This window comes from Brassica napus, chromosome A6 (assembly GCF_020379485.1).
Source record: "Brassica napus cultivar Da-Ae chromosome A6, Da-Ae, whole genome shotgun sequence".
Lineage (NCBI taxonomy): Eukaryota > Viridiplantae > Streptophyta > Magnoliopsida > Brassicales > Brassicaceae > Brassica > Brassica napus.
Window position 1 is genome coordinate 20,569,798 of NC_063439.1, and position 24,863 is coordinate 20,594,660.

General features: G+C 34.2%; 3 protein-coding genes across 3 annotated transcripts; all 3 read right to left on the minus strand.

Annotated features, from left to right (window-relative positions):
- Positions 1-244: 244 nt before the first annotated feature.
- Positions 245-776, minus strand: LOC106351973 (protein SMALL AUXIN UP-REGULATED RNA 10-like). Its single transcript, XM_013791673.3, has one exon. It carries the CDS (start codon positions 774-776, stop codon positions 450-452), a length of 327 nt encoding a protein of 108 aa, XP_013647127.1. The 3' UTR covers positions 245-449.
- Positions 777-13,602: 12,826 nt separating this feature from the next.
- Positions 13,603-15,280, minus strand: LOC106348233 (tropomyosin alpha-1 chain). The gene is made up of 3 exons (XM_013787927.3): positions 15,068-15,280; positions 14,043-14,774; positions 13,603-13,968 (listed from the first exon to the last, which is right to left on the minus strand). The coding sequence occupies exons 2-3, from the start codon at positions 14,756-14,758 to the stop codon at positions 13,794-13,796; spliced, it is 891 nt and encodes a 296-aa protein (XP_013643381.1). The 5' UTR covers positions 14,759-14,774; positions 15,068-15,280; the 3' UTR covers positions 13,603-13,793.
- A 296-nt stretch (positions 15,281-15,576) lies between these two features.
- LOC106348231 (SEC1 family transport protein SLY1) lies at positions 15,577-18,003 on the minus strand. Its single transcript, XM_013787926.3, has 2 exons — positions 17,741-18,003; positions 15,577-17,507 (listed from the first exon to the last, which is right to left on the minus strand). The coding sequence occupies exons 1-2, from the start codon at positions 17,769-17,771 to the stop codon at positions 15,664-15,666; spliced, it is 1,875 nt and encodes a 624-aa protein (XP_013643380.1). The 5' UTR covers positions 17,772-18,003; the 3' UTR covers positions 15,577-15,663.
- Between the last annotated feature and the right edge of the window lie 6,860 nt (positions 18,004-24,863).

The window sequence follows — 24,863 nt, forward strand, 5'->3', positions numbered from 1 at the left end:
AAATATTATTATTCGATTATAATATTTAGAAATAATATATGTTGAAAATTATTTTTCAAATTTAATACTTATTTAAAACATTTTTAAATATTTAATGGTTTATTTGTTTTTAATAAATATATCACTATTAATATGTTTATATATTCATTTATTTTATTAAGAAATTCATACTGCAACTTATACATCAAAAAAGTTACCAGTCAATAGTTCTTAAAAAATGATTACTCTTATTTTTACTGCGAACTTACCACATAAACTTACAGTTTATACCACATAATTTTTACTGCAAGTTACATCGAATTACAAATCATACTGCAATTCGGCTTTAATACTACATGTCACCAGTCGGAGCCATAGAGATATCCTCTTGTAGCCATCACAAAAAATAATCAATCATCTTGTAACTACTATAAGTCATCCTTCTTTGATTCTTGAGTCCCCGATTGAATTTATCTGAACATAGAGATTAGAGACCTGAAGAACACTTCATCACAGGGTATGATTACGCCCATATTATGGTCAAAACCATACTCTTCCTCGGCTAGTCGGAGTAACGTTTGAAACTCGGAGTGTTCGAGCCACGAGATGGGAATGATGTACCGACTTCGGTTTGGTCCAACGTAAACCGGAAAATGACCTTTCGGCACGTCTTGAGGAAGACCATCTTCTTGTTTATAGTAGCAATCGGTGACGTTCTTATTCTTCCCTAGGCTCGACGAGCATCTCTTTAAGATTTTCTTGATTGATGCTGCTTGAGATGACTTCTTTATCGCCATTATTTTACTTTAAAACTTTTTTTTCTTCTGAAATTTGGGTTTTGTTTGAAGAATGTTATGGATGTTAGAGATACATGTGGAGAAGGATTTATATGGAGTATGGACAGTTTGGAAGGCTAATAAATTAATAGAGAAAATTATATATATATATATATATATATATATATATATATATATATATACGGTATGTTTTGGTAATTTGGTGAGTATATAACTATAGAATGATTGTTTTAAAAAAAACGATATAATGATTAATTGGGTTTGACCAAATGATGACTATATTGTCTGTATTATTAAATGTAGGTTAAAACATTTACATTTACATGTACATATAGTCATATAGATATATATGGTATTAGAATAAATGCACAAGACTATACTTTTCTAATTTGTTAATTCACTTATTGATCATAATTAGGTTGACTATTTATGCATTGAAAAATCTAGTGAGTAGATTATGTATAAATTCAACGTAATTAAAAAAGAAATTATACAGTAATATACTAATATATTTTCCCTAATCTGATCATAACCTTATTTTTTGAGATCATATAAAGCCAAATTTCTTGGTTGGATTCAAACTAGGACATCTTAAAAGATTTATGTTCTTGTGAAAGCAAAATCATGTGCGTTGTTGGAGGCAAGGGCTAACAAACATTGAGGACAGAGCCACAAGAACGAGAGAGAGAAATGAAATTAAAATTCTGAAAGAATGTATACAAAATTTAGTTGGGTAGGACTATAACATTGCCCTACAGTGTCTCCCTTTTGACTTTACATAATTAGACACAATTTTACAAACAAATGTCCACGTTGTCTCTCTTACCTCTAATATATATACATCATATAAACGAGACCATGGTCTGGTATATATCTTAGTATAGTATGTTATTTATGTACATGCTTACGGACGAAATAATAGTTTTTGTAAGTTGTAGCCAACGTACGTATACTGGCGGTGATACATATATTATAAAGGAGTCGTCACATTACATATCGCAAAACCTTTTGTCTTTATTTCTCATAAATTAACTAACACATGTATGCAGAGAAAAATTTGAAGTTGTTTTGCTACAACTGGCCATTACTGAATCATACATTAACGCCCATTTCGCTCATAACAAAAGATAACATGATGTTTTCTTCTAACAATTAATGTCGTCTAGATCTAAGACAAAACTAATAGATTTGAAGTTTCCGTTTTTTACATTTGAAAATTTGACCAATAATATGTTTGTTCTAGAAGTTTTTGAACAAACTACTGAACTGTTTGGTTAAACATCACTTGAAGACCCGAACTTTTAAAAATATAAGAATCAACGGATTTATTATGTAGGTCACTTTTGGATTATATCAAATAGAGTAATTTGTTAGGCACTTTTTAATTTAACAAATACTGCTATCAATCATCGGCAGTAACTGATGACTATGTTTTAGAAAAAAAAATGATGAATTTGTTGTTCTTCAGAAATAATATCAGTTAAATTGAATTTTTTTTGTCAAACTAGTAACATGTGGGTTCCATTTCATTCCTCATTCTTTCTCATATATAATTGAAATAATGAAGAAATATTTTTCTCCTCTAATTTTGATATCAAATGTTTGTTCCTCTCTTTTCAATTTTTTTAAATTTATTTCTTCAAATGAATTTTTTTCCAACATCTTTTCCATATTTTTCATTCAATAAGTGGCTATCAATTAAAGCCATCACTAGTCGAGGATTGCAATTACAAATCAAATTATTCAAACAGTATTGCAGATATTACCATTTTCCTACACATATTCATCAATTTTTTATTCTGTAATATTTTGGTTGTCTTGTCTATTTTAAGAAATTATATATATATATATATATATATATATAACTACTATTTTAAATATATAATAGCATGACGTTGAGAATATATAACACATAAAATGATTTGATCTTTGTCACTAGTAGAAATTACTCCTATAGTCACGTTTTAGTCACTTATGTGTGTGACTATTTTTTGATTAGTCACGAAAAAGTCTCGATTAGTCACAAAATATGAAAATAGGAAAAAACGTGACTAATCGTGTCATTTCCGTGGCACTAATAGTCATGTTTTTGTCACAAAAGATAATGTGACTAGATATAGACACGTTTTGCCACAATAATTTCGTGACTAATCGGACATAATTAAAAACCGTGACCAGATGGTGTTACTTTTTTTAAGTAGTCATGAATTTGTCACATTTTGTTCACGACTATTTAAATCTCTAAACCCTAAGTGAAATTTTGAAACCCTAAACTCTGAATATGCAATGTAGTTTACTATATTATAGCTTAAACTAAGATCTAACTCTTATACAGAGTTAAAAGATTTTAATTTCTTTTTTCAAATCATAACTTTAAACATAACCACAAACCCTACTTCAAACCCTACTTTAAACCTTACCACAAACCTTATCCAAACATCAAAACTTAAATAATAAAATGACTCAAATATAAAAATTCTAGTTAGTTAAAAATGTAAATAAAAAATATAATTTTATATATACTCAGAAGTCAAATTTGTAGTTTAAAAACAATTTTTAATTTTTCTCCTTTTAAATGTGAACTAAATCATTTTAAATATGGATTGAATCCTTTAAAATTTTAAATTCCTCAATTTTGAAGTTAACTTCTACATTACATTTTTAAATTTTATATCTAATAATCTAAATTATCTGAAAACTATGAACCAAATACCTAGAAATAACAACCTAACGATAATAACAAAATACATATAATGGTAGAGGATGCATGTGTTACAAAGAAAAAAGAAAACAAAGTCGGGAAAAAAAAAAAAAAAAAAGAAAGAAAGATAAAAGCAAGATACTTTAGTGAAATTTTCTCATTGGTCTATACCTTTTGACAAGGATAACTGTCTTAACCATTGATCAATTTGATCTAATGGCTCATATTACTTCATTCCTTTTTCTCTCGTTCTCCCATGTACCTTTTCCTCTGTAAACAAGTATTATCTTCTTCTACAAACGATTCTCTTCCTCTTAACACAAACAAATCGATTTCATCGATTCTGGTCACCTAATTCCTTTCTTCTACTCCACTCACATAATCTTTTCACCAACCACTATAGTATTTTATCAAACCGAATCTCTTCCTTCTGCCATCACCAGATCTCCTTCACTGTCTACCAAATCTACTCCTACGATACGATGTTGTTGTTGCGCCTGAGACTGGTGTGAAATGCAGTTATCGTCGGAGTTGTTCTCGCACACGGAGATTCGATGTTCGGCATCAGATCTAGATCGTACAAACATCTCGGCTCACAGATCTGGTATGAGACAATTTGGAGTAAAGAACAGCTGGAGTAGTGGAGGCACACCAGAGGCGAAGGATGAGATAGCAGAGACATGCCGCATGTAGTGACGAGGCGGAGGAGTGACGAACCGCAGGCAGAGGCGCGACTAACCGAATGCAGAGGCGCGACGTGACAAACCAGAGGCTAGGGCGGAGCTGTGCCGGCGAAGTTAAATCTCCGGTCAAGCTCACGCTTTTGTATATGTGTGTATATATGTTATACTTATATGTATGATATATAAATATGTATATGACACCATATATACGAAAAACATATTTGTATTGTTTTTTAATTCATTAATTCTTAATTTGCTAATTATTTTTTTTTGTTTTTTTTTAATAAATAGTCACGGAATAGTCACAAACACTAAGCGTGACAAATATAAACCACGAAAATAACAGTGTCAAAAACGTGACTGTTTTATACACGTTTAGTCACGGTAAATTTTGGTCACGATCGTATACACACGAAATTTTTTCGTGACTTTTCGTGTCTACATCAATGTATAGTCACGAAAAATTAGCGTTAGTCATGAAAATTTTCGTGTCTATATAACATTTTTCTACTAGTGTGTGTTATTTGAAACTTACTAATACAAATTCTAAATTAATAACAGTCAGTTAATTAATCAATTTAAATTTGTTTTCAGCATACATATAATACGTACCCTTTGTTTTGGACAAATATAATACGTTTCTAAACCTAAGATGGTAAGCATAAAGGATTTAAGTCCCCATGTGAAAATTAGAACAATGCTTTAGGCTCAAACCTAATCTTTTGTTTTATTATGATTACATCCTCAAAGTTAAAGTTTTGTGTTTACGTACTTCCTTTTCACGTACCTCTTGCCGTCCTTCCCATTTTCTTACTTGTCTATGCATGTGGTCATAATCAACATATCATATCTTAGTTTCCATTCGATTTATTGTAGTCTGTTCAGTCCATATGATAAAAAGAGTCAGTCTATAATGAACAATGAAAACTAAAATTCCTTTGGCTAATAATATTAATTCTTGGTGCGACATATGAAGGAGACAAATACATAAATATATTCCAGAAATTAGAATTTATGGCCCCAGAAATTGAGATAATAAGCATGAGTCTTTGTCCAGAATTTCTTGATTGACAGTTTTTACCATTCTTTCTTATCACTTATATTATTTTCTGTGCACTATCACTTATATTTTCAAAAATAAATCTACCTATGCATATGCGTTGAACATGTTAAAAATATAATTAAGACAAGAGACTACAATACTAGTTACTAAAACTAGATTTATACGATATTCTTTTCCACTAGAGTTTTCAGCTTTGCATGATGAAGTTGATCAGTATGGTTACATTTCTCAGTTTGAATCAAAGATCGATAGCAAATTACACACTATTTCGTCAGATATTAAGTACTAAAAACCAATAAAAATGTAGACAAATCTTGAGAAGAAAACAAAACAAAACAATAACAACAAAATAATAAACTTTAAGCAAAATAATAATAAACAAATAAAGAAAATGTCAAAATGATGGGTGGTGTAGGATCGAAGGGTGGACAGTGGAATGATGGTGGAACAAAGACACTTGGTTGACTATATAATTGGGGCACTTGTTGTGGTTCTAACTCGGAGACATTATCGATTCATTCTTCCTTGACATCAACCGAAAGTACCAACACCTTCTTCTGCTTAAGATAATCCTTTATGCGTATCATTGCGTATCTCACTCAATGATTTATAATATATAACACTTCTTTTACATTTTACCAAAAATAAAAACACTTCATTTACTAGTTTTGTAAATAAAACTCATCATTAGCACTCTTAGGACTCAAATAAGGTCTAGTGTATATGTGGGGGAGATAAGCGAATATATTTCTAAGCAACTGAAATCAGTTTACAAACTCATCAAACCGACAATAGTATGAGAGTCTAAGCACACACTAACCAACTCAAGCTAAAATCAATCTAAACCAATATTGGTTAGGTCGATCTAAAACTAACGATATTTTATCGAAGGTAAAAAATAATTATCTCAAATAAACATATAATATAATGGAAATAAAATGAGATTTTTTTTATGTATGAACAGAAAATGAGTATTTGTATAAATAAAATGAGTATTTGTATATATAAAATGAAATAGTCCTTAAGTGAATTGTATTTTGTTGAAATTTTTTGTTACTGGTTGAAAACTATAAATTTTAATATCAACATTATATGTATATTAAAACATCAATAATGAAAAATAATATTATAAACAAATGCATACATAAATGAGTTAGTACATTATTGTGTCCCTGGTGAATGACATGTATCATCAATACTTCATTGGAAATCCAATTATATTTGATCAATCTTATCCTGACTTTGAACTTTTTTTTTTTTCCATCTAAAATTTTATTGATAAAGTTTAAAACATACAAAAAGCCCAAAAGAAAGGGGCTCTAACATCCAAACCCAAACTAGAACCCAAGAGCATAAACACTCGTCCAAACTACAGACGAGCCCAAGACTGGCCCATCCTAAACAAACGTGACAACACATCAGAACGTGTTGCACCGAGCGATAAAAAAGAAACACGTGTTTCCGGAGCCTCCACCATGTTCACCGCCGGAAACATCGTCAACGGACCAAACCACTGCATCAGCTAAACATCGGAGTCAACCGGGAACAAGACCACAACCAGAACAACCTCCAACACCTGTATTGAAAGTTCTCATAGAACATCAAACGACCGATGTCGCGATCTCATCCCACACCCCAAGCCCCATCACACACATCGAACCACCAGATCTACGATTCAATAAAAAACAAATCGACTACAATCGATCTTTCATCCTTTGATTTTCATAGGATGGAGGAAGGAGAGTCAATCGGACGGAGGAATTACACGAATCGTAGATCTTTCAGATTTGAACCATAAACCATCGGACCCACCAACAGAAATAACTCCGGAAAAGAAAATCTCCGTCAACACAAAGGAACAGTGCGACGCGAAGCCAAAGCCGACCGTTCACCTTCAACGAACAGGTGCAGCGCCGGAATCAAAAGCCGACCGACCACTGAAAGGAAAGTGCATCGCCGGAAGAGCCCAACCAAGGGCGGAGTTTTGCCGGTTTCATCTCATCACTTCCTTCTGTAAAAGATACGGCGAGAGAGAACAGAAAGGAAGGAGAGAGAAAAACCTTTAATACTATTCCTGACTTTGAACTTAACAGTAAGATGTTATATAGAGAATTAAGATTAATTTCGGAAACAACTGTTATAAGAATTTTTAAATTATAAAAATTTAAAAAGGGGAAAGTCAGACGTGTTATGTTCAGCAATCAGCATATACCTCTGGAAAATATTAATTAAATACTTGTTTGGCAGAAACAAAAAGAAATAAGAGAGTACTACATAGGTCATAAGAAATAAGGAATGGCATACACTTTTCTCATATTCTTATACAGAATATCTGAGACTGGTGGGATCGGATCATAGACCTGTGGTAATTTTTTTGGAAGATAAGGTTACAGGACGAAAAAGAGGACAATTCATGTTTGATAAGCGATGGATTGGCCAAGAAGGACTCATGGAATCAATTGTATCGGGGTGGACAGAAAATCAGGAAAGCCTTTCTGAAGATTTTATGACAAAGATTAATAATTGTCGTCATGAAATTTCATCATGGCGGAAAAATAATCAACCATATGGGAAGGACAAAATTCATAATCTCTAAAACGCGCTGGAAGAAGTACAAACAGATAATAATAGGTCACAAGAGGAAATTATTGAGATTTCCAGGAAATTACAAGAGGCATATAAGGACGAAGAGGAATATTGGCACCAGAAGAGTAGAAATATGTGGTATTCATCTGGGGACCTAAATATTAAGTTTTATCATGCTTTAACAAAGCAACGTCGGATCCGAAACAAAATAGTGGGTCTCCATGATGAAGCGGGTAATTGGATTACAGAAGAGAACGGTATTGAGAAAGTGGCAGTGGATTACTTTGCTGGTTTGTTTAGTTCAACTAACCCAAGGGAGTTTGATAGTTTTTGGAGGAAATAGGTCCATCAATTTCCCCCCAGATGAATCAATTGTTACTACAAAGAGCTACGGAGGAAGAAGTTCGACAAACACTATTTATGATGCATCCGGAGAAAGCGCCTGGCCCAGATGGAATGACGGCCCTCTTTTTCCAACACTCCTGGAATGTCGTTAAGAAGGATGTGGTTGATTTGGTCAATAATTTTTTGGTCACAGGAGATATGGATTCACGGTTAAACATAACAAACATTTGCATGATCCCAAAAATAGAAAGACCTACAAGGATGACGGAACTAAGACCGATAGGCCTATGTAACGTTGGTTACAAGATCATTTCGAAAGTTTTATGTCAAAGATTGAAAATTTGTCTTCCCCATCTAATTTCGGAGACGCAATCGGCTTTTGTGGCAGGAAGGTTAATATCGGATAATATTCTTATTGCGCTAGAAATGTTCCATGGTTTGCGAACCAACAAATCTTGTCAAAATAAGTTTATGGCAATTAAAACGGATATGAGTAAGGCATATGATCGGATAGAGTGGAATTTTATAGAGGCCTTACTTAATAAAATGGGATTTGATCCGCATTGGGTTAAATTAATGCGAGTGTGTATATCTTCAGTTCAATATAGAGTTTTACTCAATGGGCAGCCACGAGGTCTCATTATACCTCAGCGGAGACTACGGCAGGGGGATCCATTATCTCCTTATTTATTTATTATGTGTACAGAGGGTCAGAGGCTCTAATTATGAATATAAAAAAGGCAGAGCGGATGAAACAATTGACCGGTATGAAGGTAGCCAGAGCGTGTCCAGCTGTCTCTCACTTGCTATTTGCAGATGATAGTTTGTTCTTTTGCAAGACAAACAAAGAAGAGTGCCACACTATTCTTAGGATACTAAAGGATTATGAGGCTGTATCAGGACAACAAATTAATTTTCAAAAATCCTCAATTCAATTTGGACATAAGATTGAGGAATCAAGCCGTCAGGAATTGCGAGATATATTGGGGATTCAGAATTTAGGAGGAATGAGTTCTTATTTAGGTCTGCCGGAAAGTTTAGGAGGATCCAAGGTTCAAGTGTTTGGTTTTGTACAAGATCGTTTGAATAATAGGGTGAATGGTTGGACCTTTAGATTTTTCACTAAAGGGGGAAAAGAGGTGATTATTAAGTCTGTGATAACTGCGCTACCAAACCATGTGATGTCCGTGTATCGGTTACCGAAAGCTACAGTGAAGAAACTAACGAGTGCGGTAGCCCAGTTTTGGTGGAGTCCAGGAGGAAGCACACGAGGTATGCATTGGAAATCATGGGATAAATTGTGTGAACATAAGGATAATGGTGGGTTAGGGTTCAAGGATCTGAATGATTTTAATACGGCAATGCTTGGAAAGCAATTGTGGAGGCTTATCGAGAAGCCAAATTCTCTTTTCTCTCGAGTTTTCAAAGGACGGTATTACAGGAATGCTTCACCCCTGGATCCGATTCGCTTATATTCCCCGTCGTATGGTTGGAGGAGTATCACCTCTGCTAGATCTCTGGTTTGTAAAGGACTAATTAAAAGGGTGGGTACAGGATCATCTATCTCAGTATAGAATGATCCTTGGATCCCATCCACTCGCCCGAGACCAGCTAACAAAAATTCTCATCACAGTTATCCGGACCTTACAGTGGATTCCCTTATCCCGCACTTGGAATTTACAGGCACTTACGACTTTGGTGGAGCCCAACAATGCAAAGTTGATTGAAAGTATTCCTCTGAGTAGAAATCGGATGGAAGATAGGAATGGTTGGCATTTCACTAATAATGGAAAATACTCGGTACAATCAGGGTATCAAGTAGAAAGGATCTATCCTGACAAGGAAAAACCACCAGATTTTTATGGTCCCATTGTGGATATACTCAAAGCATTTTGTTGGAAAGTGAAGTGTCCTCCAAAGCTACGGTATTTTCTATGGCAGTTGGTGACAGATTGTATAGCAGTGACAAAGAATTTAAAATCTAGAGGAATACAAGGAGATACAGTTTGTGCACGGTGTGGAGACGCAGAGGAATCAATAAATCATGTCTTCTTTGAGTGTCCTCCGGCACGGCAAGTGTGGACACTATCTAAGATTCCATCAAATCCTATTTTTTTTCCAACTGGTTCTCTTTTTACTAATATGGATCATTTATTTTGGAGAGTTAACCCGAAAATGAAGGATCATCAGTTTGCATGGATACTATGGTATATTTGGAAGGGCCGGAATAATAAAGTTTTCAGTAATATTGATATTGAGCCGAGAGAGACGCTAAACTTAGCAGAATTGGAGTCAAGACTTTGGGCTGAGGCACAAAATATCAATAATCCAAGGGTCGCACCCGAAGTACAGCTTAGATTGCCCTTAGTGACCACAGGAAGATGGTGTTTCACGGATGGGTCTTGGAAAGATAAAGATGTTTTTTCAGGACAAGGTTGGCTCAGTACCCTTCCAGGGTTTGAGGGTTTGTTAGGGGCAAGGAATGTAAGGGCAAGTTTATCACCTCTTCATGCGGAGATAGAGGCATTGACTTGGACAATGGAATGTATGAAAAACTTAAGACAATATCAGGTCACGTTTGCAACGGATTGTTCTCAACTGGTGAAGATGGTTTCAGAACCAGAGGAATGGCCAGCATTTGGAAGTTACCTGGAGGATATCAAGCTTTTGAGAAGAAGCTTCACCAACTCAGAAATTGTTCATGTTTCGAAGACAGACAATAAAATGGCGGATCGCTTGGCACGCAGTGCTCGGATACAACCGTCGTTCGTCATACACATGGATGCAGAGTTGCCACTATGGTTTATGGAGTCTATATGAGTCTGTAAATGTTCTTGCTATCAAAAAAAAAAAAAAGAGTACTACATAAATAATAAAAAGAAGAGTTAATTGGTGTTTGTATATTTATAAGACATCTATATTGACAAAGTACGTAAGCTTTCTGATTAATAATTTCAAGACCATAATATCTCTAGACTCTACTCTGCGCAGCTAAAAGCATTGTCAGTCTCGTGGACATGAAACAAATATTAACTCGAATTGAAACGAGTTTCTGCATTGATGGTGTCCGTTCGACAAGACATAATCATATAATTTATATTGTTCCTAGCTTATGTTCCCTAACTCCTTCTCATTAATAATTTCAGATTATGAGTTTAATTAACTTTTGGGAAGATTATGGATATTTTCAAATTCGATTAATATTTTTCAAATTATGAGTTTAATTAACTTTTGGAAATATCATGGGTATTTTTTAGAAGTAAATAAGATGTTATCAAATATTTGTTATTAATTGCTCCTTAATTTAGTAGCTGATAAATGTTTTGGTAAATAGTTTGTCGACTTATACATTGTTTCATACATGGTTTGTTACTTGATAAATTGGTAGATACATGGTTTGCGAATTGATACATTTTTTGATAAATTGTTTATTATCTTATAAATTAGTTTATTACTTGGTACATATTATTTTAGCTTATACATAGTTTGATATCAAATTATTAATAAATAGCTTGTATGCTACATAGACTTGTTGTTATCTGATACAATTTTTGTTACCTGGTACATGTTATGTTACATGATATATAATTTGATATAAAAAATCGATAGATGATTTTGTTACGTGGTATATGTTATGTTAGCTGATATATAATTTGTTATCAGGTACATGCTATGTTAGACCATATAAAACACTATGTCTTAGCGGTTACAAATTACATTAGCCGAAACCTTTACATGTTATTGTTGTTGTTAGACGGATTGGAAGATCCCCAAATATATTCCTTTTCATATGCTCGTAGTTTTTCAAAATTGAGACTAATGAAGAGAAATTTATAGGACATATCTTTTTGGCGAAATTATAAATATCATATAGAAATAAGTTAGTCATATTGTTATATCGTGGTGGAGAGATAGTTTGTTTGGTCGTTCTGCAGAGATATTATTTTGTCATAGTAATTCTTTTTATATTGTTATAATCATATTGTTAATTATTTTTCTCCATTAGTTTCTCTTCATAAGTTACATTTATCTAAATAATATACTTGTAAATATGAATAGAAATCATGTGGTTAAAAACGCTCCAGCTGTAAATTTATGACTTCAAATATCACTTTATTCAGCTGACACAGTTTTGCTTTCTGCCGCGTCAGAATTGACAGTAAAAGCTTTCATCATTACAGAGGGGTAAAATCGTCTACTCATAGCTTAAATACCATATATGATACCATTAACATCAATCAGTGTGTAGTTAGCAAATATAGACTTCCGTTGGATATATTTAACTAATTTTCTCTAAAAAGAAACAAGAAGAAGACAAGGTACAATACAAGAAAAAGAAAGAGCCAAGAGAAATAAGAAGAGGGTTAAGTGTGAAAGGTCCATTGTCTTGAAATCATAAGACTCACCCATGTGGCTACTATCCAAACACCACCAGCAACACCAACTAAGCTAAGAGTGCCATAACATATAAGCAGACATATATTCTCCACCATGAAATATGAGCCACCGATTTGATTTTTATTTCTTTGGATAACCCTAAAGTGGGGAAGTTAATTCCCCATGTTCTAAGGCCACAAAGAACAAGAATGATTTCGACATCTTTGTCTCTTTTTCTTTCGGTTTCCAAGTCACATGTGACTATTTTGATTTTCTTGAGCTTCACTAAACAAGAGCCTGATAAATGTCATTGTCATAAGTCCCTACCCACAAGAAGTGAATGTATGCTCCTTCTAACATACATAAAATAAACTAAACAAATCTGTAAGAGCCTAAAATCGACGCATCCCCACATGGTCTGTTGATTGAAAATGACAATAGACGATCAAGAAGATGACTTACATATAGAAGAGAAGGTAACTGCCGGTTCTTAAGTCATGTTTCTGGAAGAATTCATTTTTCTTGTTACAACCATTCATCACAAAGTTCAAAGTTAGTTTAAGTTGTGTTTTTATACACTCACAAAGTGCTTATGTTTGAGAAAAAAACTTGTAACAACAAAAAGATTGCAGCGAATGTATGAAAACAGAAGTTCTGAGGGAGATGCAGATAAAATGAGCTAAAGCATATGCATGTTGACAAAAGATGGTGATTTTTTCACATGTTCTAAGTTCTAACCAATAGAAAATTTGTCCAATCAATATATTAAAGATATCTCATGTTTTTGCACCCAATGACATGACATATACCAAGTACTTTTTCACAAAAAACTTTCGAGGTAAACTTCTCTGTTGTTAACATAAAGTTCCTCAGGTTGCCCATCTACCATGCTCATCAGCTGTCTTTGTAGCTCGGCGACATCAGCTTGTATTACATAGTCAACACTGTCAGAATAAGCAATTCCTGGATGGAAGTGGAAGATGAACTTCCTTATAACCACACCAAGATCCATATATAGACAGTCCAGTTATGTGTTCGAAATCTAGTTGATGAAAGATAAAAGAGTCAAAAGAAAGTTCAAACTCTGGGGGCTTATCTTTGCTTTTGCATAAGCCTTAATAAATTTACAGATAAAAGTCACAAGAATGTTCTCTCTGAAACAAATGCCAAATAGAGTAAGAAGCTTTGCAACAATCTGACGAGCCAAAAACAAGAGATGAGCCAAAAAAACAACAACGCCGGCGAAGATATAAGCAAATTGTTCAGATGTTTGATCCACTTAAAGCCATAACTTTGCATTGTTCATTCAAAGCTAGAAGCTGAGCCTCTTTCTTATCAAGAAGTGCCGCCAGCTTCACATTCTCTTCCATCAGTTTCTGAACTTCAACCTCCTTCTGCGCCTTCTCCCCCTCTAGTTGTGTCGTCTTTGTCACCAACCTGTTTCACCATCACAAGCTAATGATGTTTTAGTTACACACAAAGGCTGTAATAAATAAGATGACGAAACAAACCGTTCAAAAAGCTCCTCGATGGTTTTGAATTGCCTCTCAGAAGAAAGAAGCGTTTCTCTGACATTAGTAAAAGTACTGACATAGCTTTTAAGAGACTCGAACTCTCTCTTCACACGACACAGCTCCTCTTCATTCTCAACAGCCTTCTCCCTCTGTCTCATCGTCTCTTCAACTAGCTCCTCAATCCTTTCCCTCATTTCGCTCAGGACACCATTAGTCCCGTGAGCAAATCTCTCCATCTCCTGTAGCTTCACAGACAGATTCTCGATCTGAACCGTCTTCCTGCTAAGTTCCTCCTCTCCCAAAAGCGCCATCTCCTTCTGCACAGCCGTCTCGGACTCCGCTTCTGTGACTCTCCTAACGAGAGACTCAAGCACCCCAGTAACCATCTCTATGGACTGGAGCATCTCATCCTCTATACACGAGGATGAACCACCGTCTTTCTCATATTCCATCTGAGGTAGATCAGGAATGGACAAGACTCTAGCTTTTGATCTCAAGTACCGCAACATTGTTGCAGTTGCTCTCACCCTAGTTGAAAGAACGCCTACCTCTTTTCTGGCGTCTTCTTCTGAACCAAAGTCAAGGTAAGCTTTGACATCCAAAAGCTCAGCTTCTAAACTATCTACCTGAAACCGACGAGATTCCAATTCAGTCTTACATATCTCAGTGGCTTCATCTTGTGCAGATGCGTTAGTATCTTCTTTACAAGCCATCACCAGCCTCTTTAAACTGTAATAAGTCAGAAAAAAAAAACAGCTTTATAACCAAAACCAAAAACAAATAGCCTTGCAGATTCCTAAAAAAAATGTCTTAACTCTATCCTAGACCGATCATTTGCCTGTCTGAAACAAAAGGATATATAGGCAATGGCTACGTTTCAGAAAATGATGATTGGCTATCAACACAACGAGGATCAAGAAAACGTATAAGCAATGGTTAAATCGAATCCATCCTACAGAAATTTAAATCGATCTAAAAGATTATGAAATGATTATACGAAAAGTAAAAAAAAGGATCCTCACAATTCGAGATCATAAGGTTGGAGACTGGCTCCAGGTGATTGATTGATTGATTGTTTCGAGGAACGAATCAGAGGCAAAGAGGAAGTTGATGATTTTCCGAAGAGAGCGGGTGAGATGGAAGGCAGAGACGAAGACAATCTTACAAAAAGGACACCACCTGCTTTTGCTTTTGCTTTTGTTTGGTTTCCTCCTCCCTACTTTATTTTATTTTGATTTTCTTTTTTTAATAATGGATTCTTTGCTTTTTTGGGAAAACTATCATTGATTGGTTTCTGCAAAAATCATTGAAAAATCTTTAACTAATTAAATAAAATTTCAAATTTATAAACAAGAAATAATGTGAATTTAGTTTTTATTTTATTTTACTAATTTACTGTAATGTCTTCTTTGTTTTTTTTTCCTTCGTATAATGTTTTCTTTTTTTTTCATGATAACATTGATTGAAAAAATAATTGAAAATTCTAAAATTTAGTCTGATATAGCAAGTTTTTATAATGAATCTAAATCCGGATTAAAAGACTATTAAAATATAAAAGCATTCAAGAGATTTGTTTAACAAAACAGAAAAACTCTCACAAGAAGAAAAACTCTCAAGCTCAGTGACCAGACGAAGAGGACGAAGCGACCGGACCTCCCAAACCCATCTTTTTACCCAAAAGCCCAAGCTGTTCCACCAACTCACTCCCAGTAAGAATCTCTGTTGCTCCGTAAATAACGTTTTTCACCGTTAACTGTCTCTGTGTCAGCTCCTGCAAACTCCCATACTCAACGTAGTTCCCTCCACCGATCATGAACACCATTGCTTCTCTAAACGGTCCCTTCACATGGCTACCACCACCTGAGCTAGGCTTTGGAGCTCTCGGGTCAAGCAGAAGGTAAGAATCGAACTCTGGGTTCGGTTTCCCTTCAGTTAAAGCTTCAACGGTTCGAGTCACCGCCAATTGTTGATCACTGGATAAAAGATTCTTGACTCCTGCAGTGACCGCGCTTATGGATTGCCCGTAAAGCTTCTCAGCCCAGTCTACAATGTTGCTTCTGCTTGCTGAGTTCGCTGAAGCTGCAAGAGACACGTTCAAGGATTTGATCTTCTTCACGTACTGAAACGCGCTTGTGTCAGCTCCAGCTTCGTTCAGTGCGGCTTCCACGGACTCAACTTCTGATTGGTTTATGGTTTCCGTGGAGATCAAGTACATGATTGCGAACCTGAGCTTGTCCATCTTTGTACCTTTGCCTTTAAGAGCAGCCATAAGTTCAGCTCTGTCGATTCCGCCTCTCATCATCATGTCACTCTCTTTCTTCGTGAAAGCATCGATAGATCTCTCCTTGATCTGTCCTAAGAGCGCGGTTGCGATGTTGGTGTGCTTGTCAATCACTTGCTTCCTCTCGGTTAACTCCGGGAGAGAGTTCACAGCGTTCATGAGATGCTTTGTGTTCCCAATCAAATCCGTCCCATCAAACTCAGCACCACTCCCACCACCGGTTCTCTTGTTAACCTCTTCAACATCTCTCTTGTACTTGTTCAACTGAGTCTCAATCTCCACAGCCACTTCTGGAAACTCCAGAGAGCTGTTAGCCGACCAGAACGGGTCAGAACTGTCGAGCTCAAACGACTTCATCCCTCCTTTCTCTCCCTGCACGTTCAACCTGTTGAGCTTCAACCCAAGAACGTCGTGAACAAGAGGCCTGTACCTAAAATCATGCTGAATCCCAACCGAAAGCTCAAAGTTCCTGTCGAAAATACACAAGAGAGGACGCTGAAAGGAGCTCATGAAACCACCTCCTTCAGCAAACATATTGTTCTTAGACAAAAGATGATCCCTCAGCTTCTGATCCAACAAAGAGGCCACCATCTCCGCAGGCCCACCACCACTAGGACACCTAATAACAGGCACAACACCAAGCGTCACCAACACACAAAACAACCCATTAACAACCCTCTCGATAATGGCCTCGATATCCTTCTCCACAGCCTTGGGATCATTCAACTGAACATAAGTATTCTGCTGAGCCAAGGAGAACAAGTTATCCTCCAAAGTCACAAACTCCAGATACTGATCATACACTTTAGAGACTTTCTCAACGGAACCCGACTTGAGGGTCCCCGAAGCGAGGTCCTCGAGAAGCGGACGAGGGATGGAGGAGGAGAAGTTGAGATGGAAGGTGTCGTAGAGAGCCTGGGAAGCGTCGGAGATGATCCTGTGGATGTTGGAGTGAGTGGGCTGAACGAAGTAGACGGCGGGGACGTCGCGGACGGTTTTGCGGTCTTTGTCAATGAGGAAGTAGAGGGTGACTCCGTGTTTACGGAGATCCTTGACGTGGATCAAAGGGGATAGGATGTTTTGGCAGAACTTGTCGTAGATCAAGATCTTGTAGACTTCCTCGTTTGCGGTTCCGCTTTGTTTCAGAGGTTGGTTCAGATTCAGCATCCGGATTATACATTCTGTAACAAACCACACAGATCAAAGATCCATAAGTATCTTCACTTCTAGATTCCTATACACAAAGTTTTAGCCTAATCTAATTTTACAGTGATGATGAGATCATATTAAGAGATAGACAACTAATCGCCGAAACTGAGATCGTTCAAAGAGATTCAAAATAAAATCATTAGCTTCTTCATTTCCAGATTCATCAGCCTAATCTATTCAATAGTGATAAGAAAGAGAGAGTTACCTGTTTGTTTCTGGCGGAGATTGAGAGCCATGGAAGCTTGAGATCTGGTGGATTGGAAGAAGAAGAAACTTGTGTATCGTATTAATCTACCTTTGCGAAACTCAGATCGAGATACATGTGATTCGACGATTTGGATCTTAGTAGAAACTTATTAGGTGATGGAAGCAGAAGAAACGCGTCTCTCGACAGAGAAGGAAAAAAAAAGCAAAACGGTAGAGAGGAGAACGACGAAAGAACATTTGGGTCTAATGGGCCTGATATACTTTATAGGCCCAGACAGTTAAGATTGCGGTATAATGATCGGTTACTACAGCGGTTAGCGAGGCAACCATACAGTCAATGTCTGCGAGATCAAAGCATGGCATACGAGAACAAAAACAAATCCTTTCTCTTCTCATTCAGAACACATTCTCCAGTACCAAAAGGCCATCCATATATATCAGCCCTTGAAGATCCTTTTTGGATTGCTTCCATGTTTGATGAGTACGATGCTATAGTCATAAGTGGTACTTTCGATATTAAACCAAGACCTGAGAATTCTAACATACTAAAGGAGATTTCTCTCCCTTCTCAGACCTCCACGTCATCATTATGCCGAAATTTTCAGAAACTAGATCGACTTTCATCTCCCTGTAATGTAATTGAGATGCTTAACTCAACCGAGCTTTTATGTGATTATTCAATCGACCTCTTCTTCGCATCCCACAGTACGTGAACTTAACCGACTATTTTTTCATTGTCAAACTCTAGGCGTTTCGCTTCTTCTCCTTCTAGATTCGTCTGAGAAACAAACATATCCAGTTATGTCATTCAATCCACCACGCCTAATACTTAAGCTTCAATTCCTAGAAGATTCAGTGAATTAGTATATATACGATGGTGATGAAGAAGGCGTATGCGGCTCGCTTGCAATCCCGGTAGATTAAAAATATCATCCATTACAGAAAGAAGGATGATGAATTCTAGAGCTGCGGAATCACTGTTCTTTTTACGCTCAGAGGCGGTGACACCAATGGCCGCCACAATCAGGAACCTCTAGCAAGAGGTTAAGAGCTTCCATGGTAGCTTTTCCTCTAGTCTCAAAACCGCCGTAAATGGACCGCGCCGATTGTATCTTAAGTGGTTCTTTTATATGCATAAACCAAAAGGTAACAGTAACACTACCAGTATTTCCTTATAACTCATATGGATTTTTAATCTGCAATATTCTGCTCTAGATTTAATTTCTTATAATTGTCTATATTGATATTGGATTAGAGTTCAGTCACAGCAAAACAGATTTGCTGGTTTAGTTGCTTATCTTGCTGAGAAACTTTTGGTAGTTCAGTTTATAGACATGAAGATCTCTGGAAACATTAGTGCAAACCTTAAAGCTTGCAAATGGTAGATGTCATATAGAGGAGCTCTCCCATAAAATTAGCAGAATAATAACTGATCAATAAACATAAATCTGACTCTAAAGAAAAATGGAAGAAGAAGAAGCTTACTAATAATTGATTCATTTTTTATGCAGCATTGATACTGACTTCACAAGAGAAGACATGAAGAACTGTTACCATCATCTCCAGAGGATCCAAGACTCTGTTACCATCATCTCTAACAGTCTCATAATGCATTCAAACTAGAGTAAGCTCCAGTGAAGCCACCAATGTGCTAAAATGCTTCTTAAAATAGTGAGGTACACTCTTGAAAAATTGCAAGCGTGTCTAGATATTAAAGTCCATTGTTATGTGAGTGAGGACACTGATTTCTTTTCTTTTTTCTAATGGTCCAGGAACATCATTGAGCAACCAAGTGAAGGGAAATACAAAACACATAGAAACTGACTTCAACATATTTACTGTAAATCTAAAACAAGTAGAAATCAAAATCTACACATTACTATAATTCTAAAAACTTGTAGAAACTGATTTCTACAGATTAACTGTATTCTACGGATAAGAAATCAATTCCTAAAAGTATGGAAACAAAATATTTTTGGAATATTCACTTTCATATTTTTGAAACAATCGATTTTAAGAAAAAAAAACAAAAAAAAAAAACAAAAACAAAACGTGGTAACCTTCTTCTCACGCTGTTTTCTATATTCCATTGATTGTTCATAAAAATTTCACGAAATTTTACATTATTTCTACTAAATCAGTGTGAAATTGAGTGATTTAGGGTTTATGAACTTGAGACTTTGATTTTCTCCCCCTTTGTTTGTGAAGGAGATGAGAAATTATGGGTTTCATCCCAAAGAAATCAAGTTTAAAGAGTTGAAATCGTGTTTGATCGGTTCAAATCAAGTGGGAATCAAACCGGATATAACCGAAGAAAATCAGGAAATCGATTTGGAATACTTACTTGGGCACGAGATCGATCGGTCTATAATTCGAGATTGATCGATCTGTATGAAATCGATATTTGCCGATCGAGTGAAATGGACCAGGTCGATCAGTATATGCTCCGCGTTTTTTTGTTATGCATAATGATCATGATCGATCGATCTGTTTGACCTTGTAATTTCGGATAGATCGATCCCGCTTGATCGAACCAATTATTTATTATATTTAAAAATTACAATTTTAAGGGTATTATTGCCATTTTGAAAATAATTAGCCTAATGAGACATAAAGTATATGAGATTAATTTAAAAGGACATAATTATCCTTTTTTTGCTCTAAAAAATAATTTTCCCAATAAATTTTAGTTAGGTTTTATATCAATTTTGATTAGGATTTTCCAGGTATGTACTTATCACTCTTATTACAAGAACTCTCAAATATCAATATCTTAATTCAGCCTAGTTCACCGCAATTTACACAAAATCTGTATGCTTATGAACTCAATGCGTACAACTGTGTTCATAATTTTACTTGTTTTTAATACGTGAACTCGAGTTTTATAGTTACAAAAAAAATTAGAGTGAAGATTTGTTATTATTATTATTGTTATTATTATTATTATTATTATAGGTTGGGTTGATACTTGATAGTTGATAGGGACAGCGAGAAGGGAAAATGAGAAATGATTGATTACCGTAAGAAAAAAAAATTAAAGCAGCTTTGATGTGGTGTTGATTTGGATAAAAGGGAAGTTTGTTTGTGTACGTGTATGTGTATGTGCACACAACATAAAAAACACTAGGCGGTTGCAAAAAAAAAAAAAAAAAAAAAAAAAAACACTAGGCATGGTACGGATCGGATATCCGGGTTTTTGAAAATATTTGTGATTTGTTTTGTATGTCACGGATATCTAATTTTTCGATTTGCTTTGCTTCAGAAAAATATGGATATTCGGGAAAACGGATATCCGGAAAATAAATATATATTTGCGGATATTTACGAATATTTACGGATATCTCATATGTTTTGATTAATACAGATAATCTTAAAAGCTTATACAAATTTGTTTTGTAAAATCTTTTTTTTTGCATGATATATATGATAAAAATTAAAAGAAGTAGTAAATCTACATATTTTGTAAATTTTTTGAACTTAGTTAACAATTATAATAACACAAAACTTAAAAAAAACATTATAATTGTCATAAATGTGTTTTTTCCTTTTATGTAATACTTTTATATAAGTAATAATGTGAATAGAATTTATCAAATCATATGTTAGAATAATAATTATATAATTTTATACAATAAAAACTTTAAATATAATCAAGATATACTTGTATTTATATATTGTCGGATCGGATCGAATATCCGCTTCCCAAAATTTTAATATTTGTAGTTTGCTTCAATTTTGACGGATATTAATTTTTAATATTTGCTTTGATTCGAAAGTTTATGGATATCCAGAATTTTCAGATCGAATCGAATCAAATTTAACGGATAAAATGTCCAACCCTACAAAACCCCTTTTCATATTATCCCATCGCAAAGCATTGATCTGTCTTCTGTTATATTATTGATGTTGACCATTTATCATTCCAAATAAAGACCCCTGATTTTGAAATATGTTACTGATTTTAGTTGGAAAGTATAAAACTGGCGGATTTTTGTAATATTTTCTGAACCTTACATATGCTTTTGTGGAAATATTCAATAAATAAACTTTGAACTTTTATGTTTTTCAGTTTGTCACCAACTTTTAATTTTTTCTAAAGGATCCCTTAAAAATTTTAAAACCACTAAATATGTTTTTTTTAATTAAAGATATTTTTGACAGATATTTTTAAAAGATATTTTTTGGTCACCAACTTTTATATTTTCAGCTTGCTCATATTGGTGTTTTTACTGGTATTAGTTAAAGATTTATTGGTTAGAAAATACAATAATGCAGTTTAAACATTTTTAACAATCTATTCTATTAAAAGGGAAGCAGTCTTAATAAATCTACTTATAAAGGTTGTTTGGACCCTTTCATTTAACTAATAGTATTAAATATAGATGGTTTACCTTATATTTTGCCTACCAATATCTTACCATATTTTACTCGGTCAAAATGTATTGTCCTTTTACTCATTAGACTAGGTAAAGACCTGCGCCTTGCGCAGGATGATACTTTTAGGTATATAATTAAATTTGCCATACATTTTCGGAAGCTTTGAGTTATGAATTATATTTTAGTATCACATTGTGGGACTATACATTGATATAGACCATGATTTGTGCGAAATTAATTAGGTTCAGAAGAAATAATAAGATGATAAGCTGAAAAACTAATGGTCTGGTTTTATCTATGTCAAAAATAAATAAATAGTGACTCTATTTTATCTAACTCATTTGTCGACAGTATCAACAAACTTGTTTCATCTTCAATATTGAGTTGAAAAGAGTTAAAAAAATTTCGGCTAAACGAAACATGCTCCCTTTAGACAAATTCTCGAGATTCTTATCCAACCAATAATTTTTCCTTTCTATCTCCTCCTCTGAGATTTTTATCCAATTCAGATTCCTATCAAACCAATTTATGTTTTAAATTATCTGTGCATGTCCTTCTCTTCACTTCGTGATCCATATAGAATAGTTGTAATCTGTAGTTTCAATAATAGACGATTTCAAAACATCGTGATCTGGAAGCAGAACTGATTTCTTTCAATGAAACGTAACAGAAGAGAAAACGTATGAGTGCACTGAGATTGTTAGAAGTTTGAACTAATAGCTTCTCCAAACAATATTCAAAATCAGTTAAGGTAATATTTGATTTTCTTTCACATTATTTTCTCCTAATAAACTAAATTATCTCATACTCCTTAAAATAAAAACCAGTAAATATAATATTATAGTTATGGGTAAAATATTTACATTGTATTCGAAATTGCCCTAGGTGTGAATTAGATGGTAAATCTACGCCTAGCGAGTTACGAAATAATCAGAAATAAATTAAAGAGTTTTCGGATAATAATTTATGAATGAATTGATGTATTTTCATATATTTATAAATAAAAGATCAAAAATAAAACTATTGAACCAATTTTACTGTAATTTAAATAATATAATATTCCATTATAAGAATAATACATGCAAATGACATTAACATATTAATAAATGTATGAAAAACTATTAGTACAGTTTAATTATTTAATTGGGCCGCTAACAATTGCTCAGTTGGGCTTATAGAAAAGAACTGAAAAAAGTTTTTAGTAGCACGTGATCTTCTTCTTCCTTGCTGATTAAACATCATTACATATTCTCTTTTGCTTTTTTATCTGCAAATCGAATCTCAGAAACTGAAATTAGCACATTGAAGAGGAAAAGTTTCGAAATTAAACTCAGGCTTTGAATAATGAACACTTACATAGGAGATCAGTTGACATACTCAAGGTCCCTTAGTTCATACACCTAATTTTCTCTGATTCATGAAGCTCAAAATTTCCAGAATTGCTTGGGGATTGAGGAAAATCAAACCTGGGTTTCAAAAGACGACAATGAACAGCAACATCAATCCGCCGGAGACATAAACATTAGTTCTTGGATCGAGAAAAAACATAGAAAATCTACTTTTTCCAGGAAATAATTAAGAGTGAAAATTTTATTTTCTCTTCTCCACTAAATGACAACCTCGTGTGAAAAGTTGATACTCTACCTAAACAGATAGCGAAGACTTGTGCACATAAACAGATAGCGAAGACTTGTGCACATTGTTTTGCGATCATGTTTTTCAAAAGAACGATCTTATGTTATAAGTTTATAACACACTAACAAAATTATGTAATTATGAGTCTCAATGGCAATTGTTGTAAATTCTCTAGTAATTAAAGGTGTTTTAATTAAGATTGCTCAGGAGAGCTGTGGTGTTGCCACGTATGCAAAATGGCAAATTTGTTATTAATTTACTAAATCAAGGTTACTCATTAAAAATGTTTCTTGATTAATAAGAAAGGGATGTCGCATATGTTTTAATATTCTCTAATTACATCGCATGTGGTTTAAAGTGGTTTAATGTCGGTCCTATAATTTAATGGTTAAACAATTTGAAAATCCTTAACGTGGTGTACCTACCGGACTTATATATTAATGGTTTAACAATATGAAAATCCTCTTTCAATGTTTTCACTCATTCATATTAGAACCATGACAGTATTCTTGAGGTAGACCACTATAATTTTCACCCGATCATACCACCTTATTCATCTCAAAAATGTAATATACAAACTATGAGATATCATAACATCATAACATCATAACATATTATTAAAACTATTTTCTATACTATCCTCGCATCTCCCTCAAAAAATTAAAGACCAAAATTTTCCTTAACCTACTTTAATTGGATTAAATATTATTAATTTTAAAAGTAAATTGTAATTGCTGTATACCCCCATAATATTCCTTATTCCACAAACTAACATATCTAATTAAATCTGATCTTGCCTAAATCGTAACCAACAATCTGAAAAAAAATATTATTTCGAATATGCTAATTTCATATATTGTTCAAATCTTTTTCTTAATAATATATTGTAGATACGATTTTAAGTTCCTAAATCTACAAATATTTAAATTGCTTCGTCTACAAGTTTATCTAATACCACAATTAATTATTATTTTCCTTATACATATATAATTTTCGCTAACCTATTTTAATTGGATTAACATTAACTCTTTTAAATTTAAAAGTTAGATTCTAATTGCTTGATACTCGCATAATATTCCTTATCATATAACGAGCTTTTAAATCTAAAA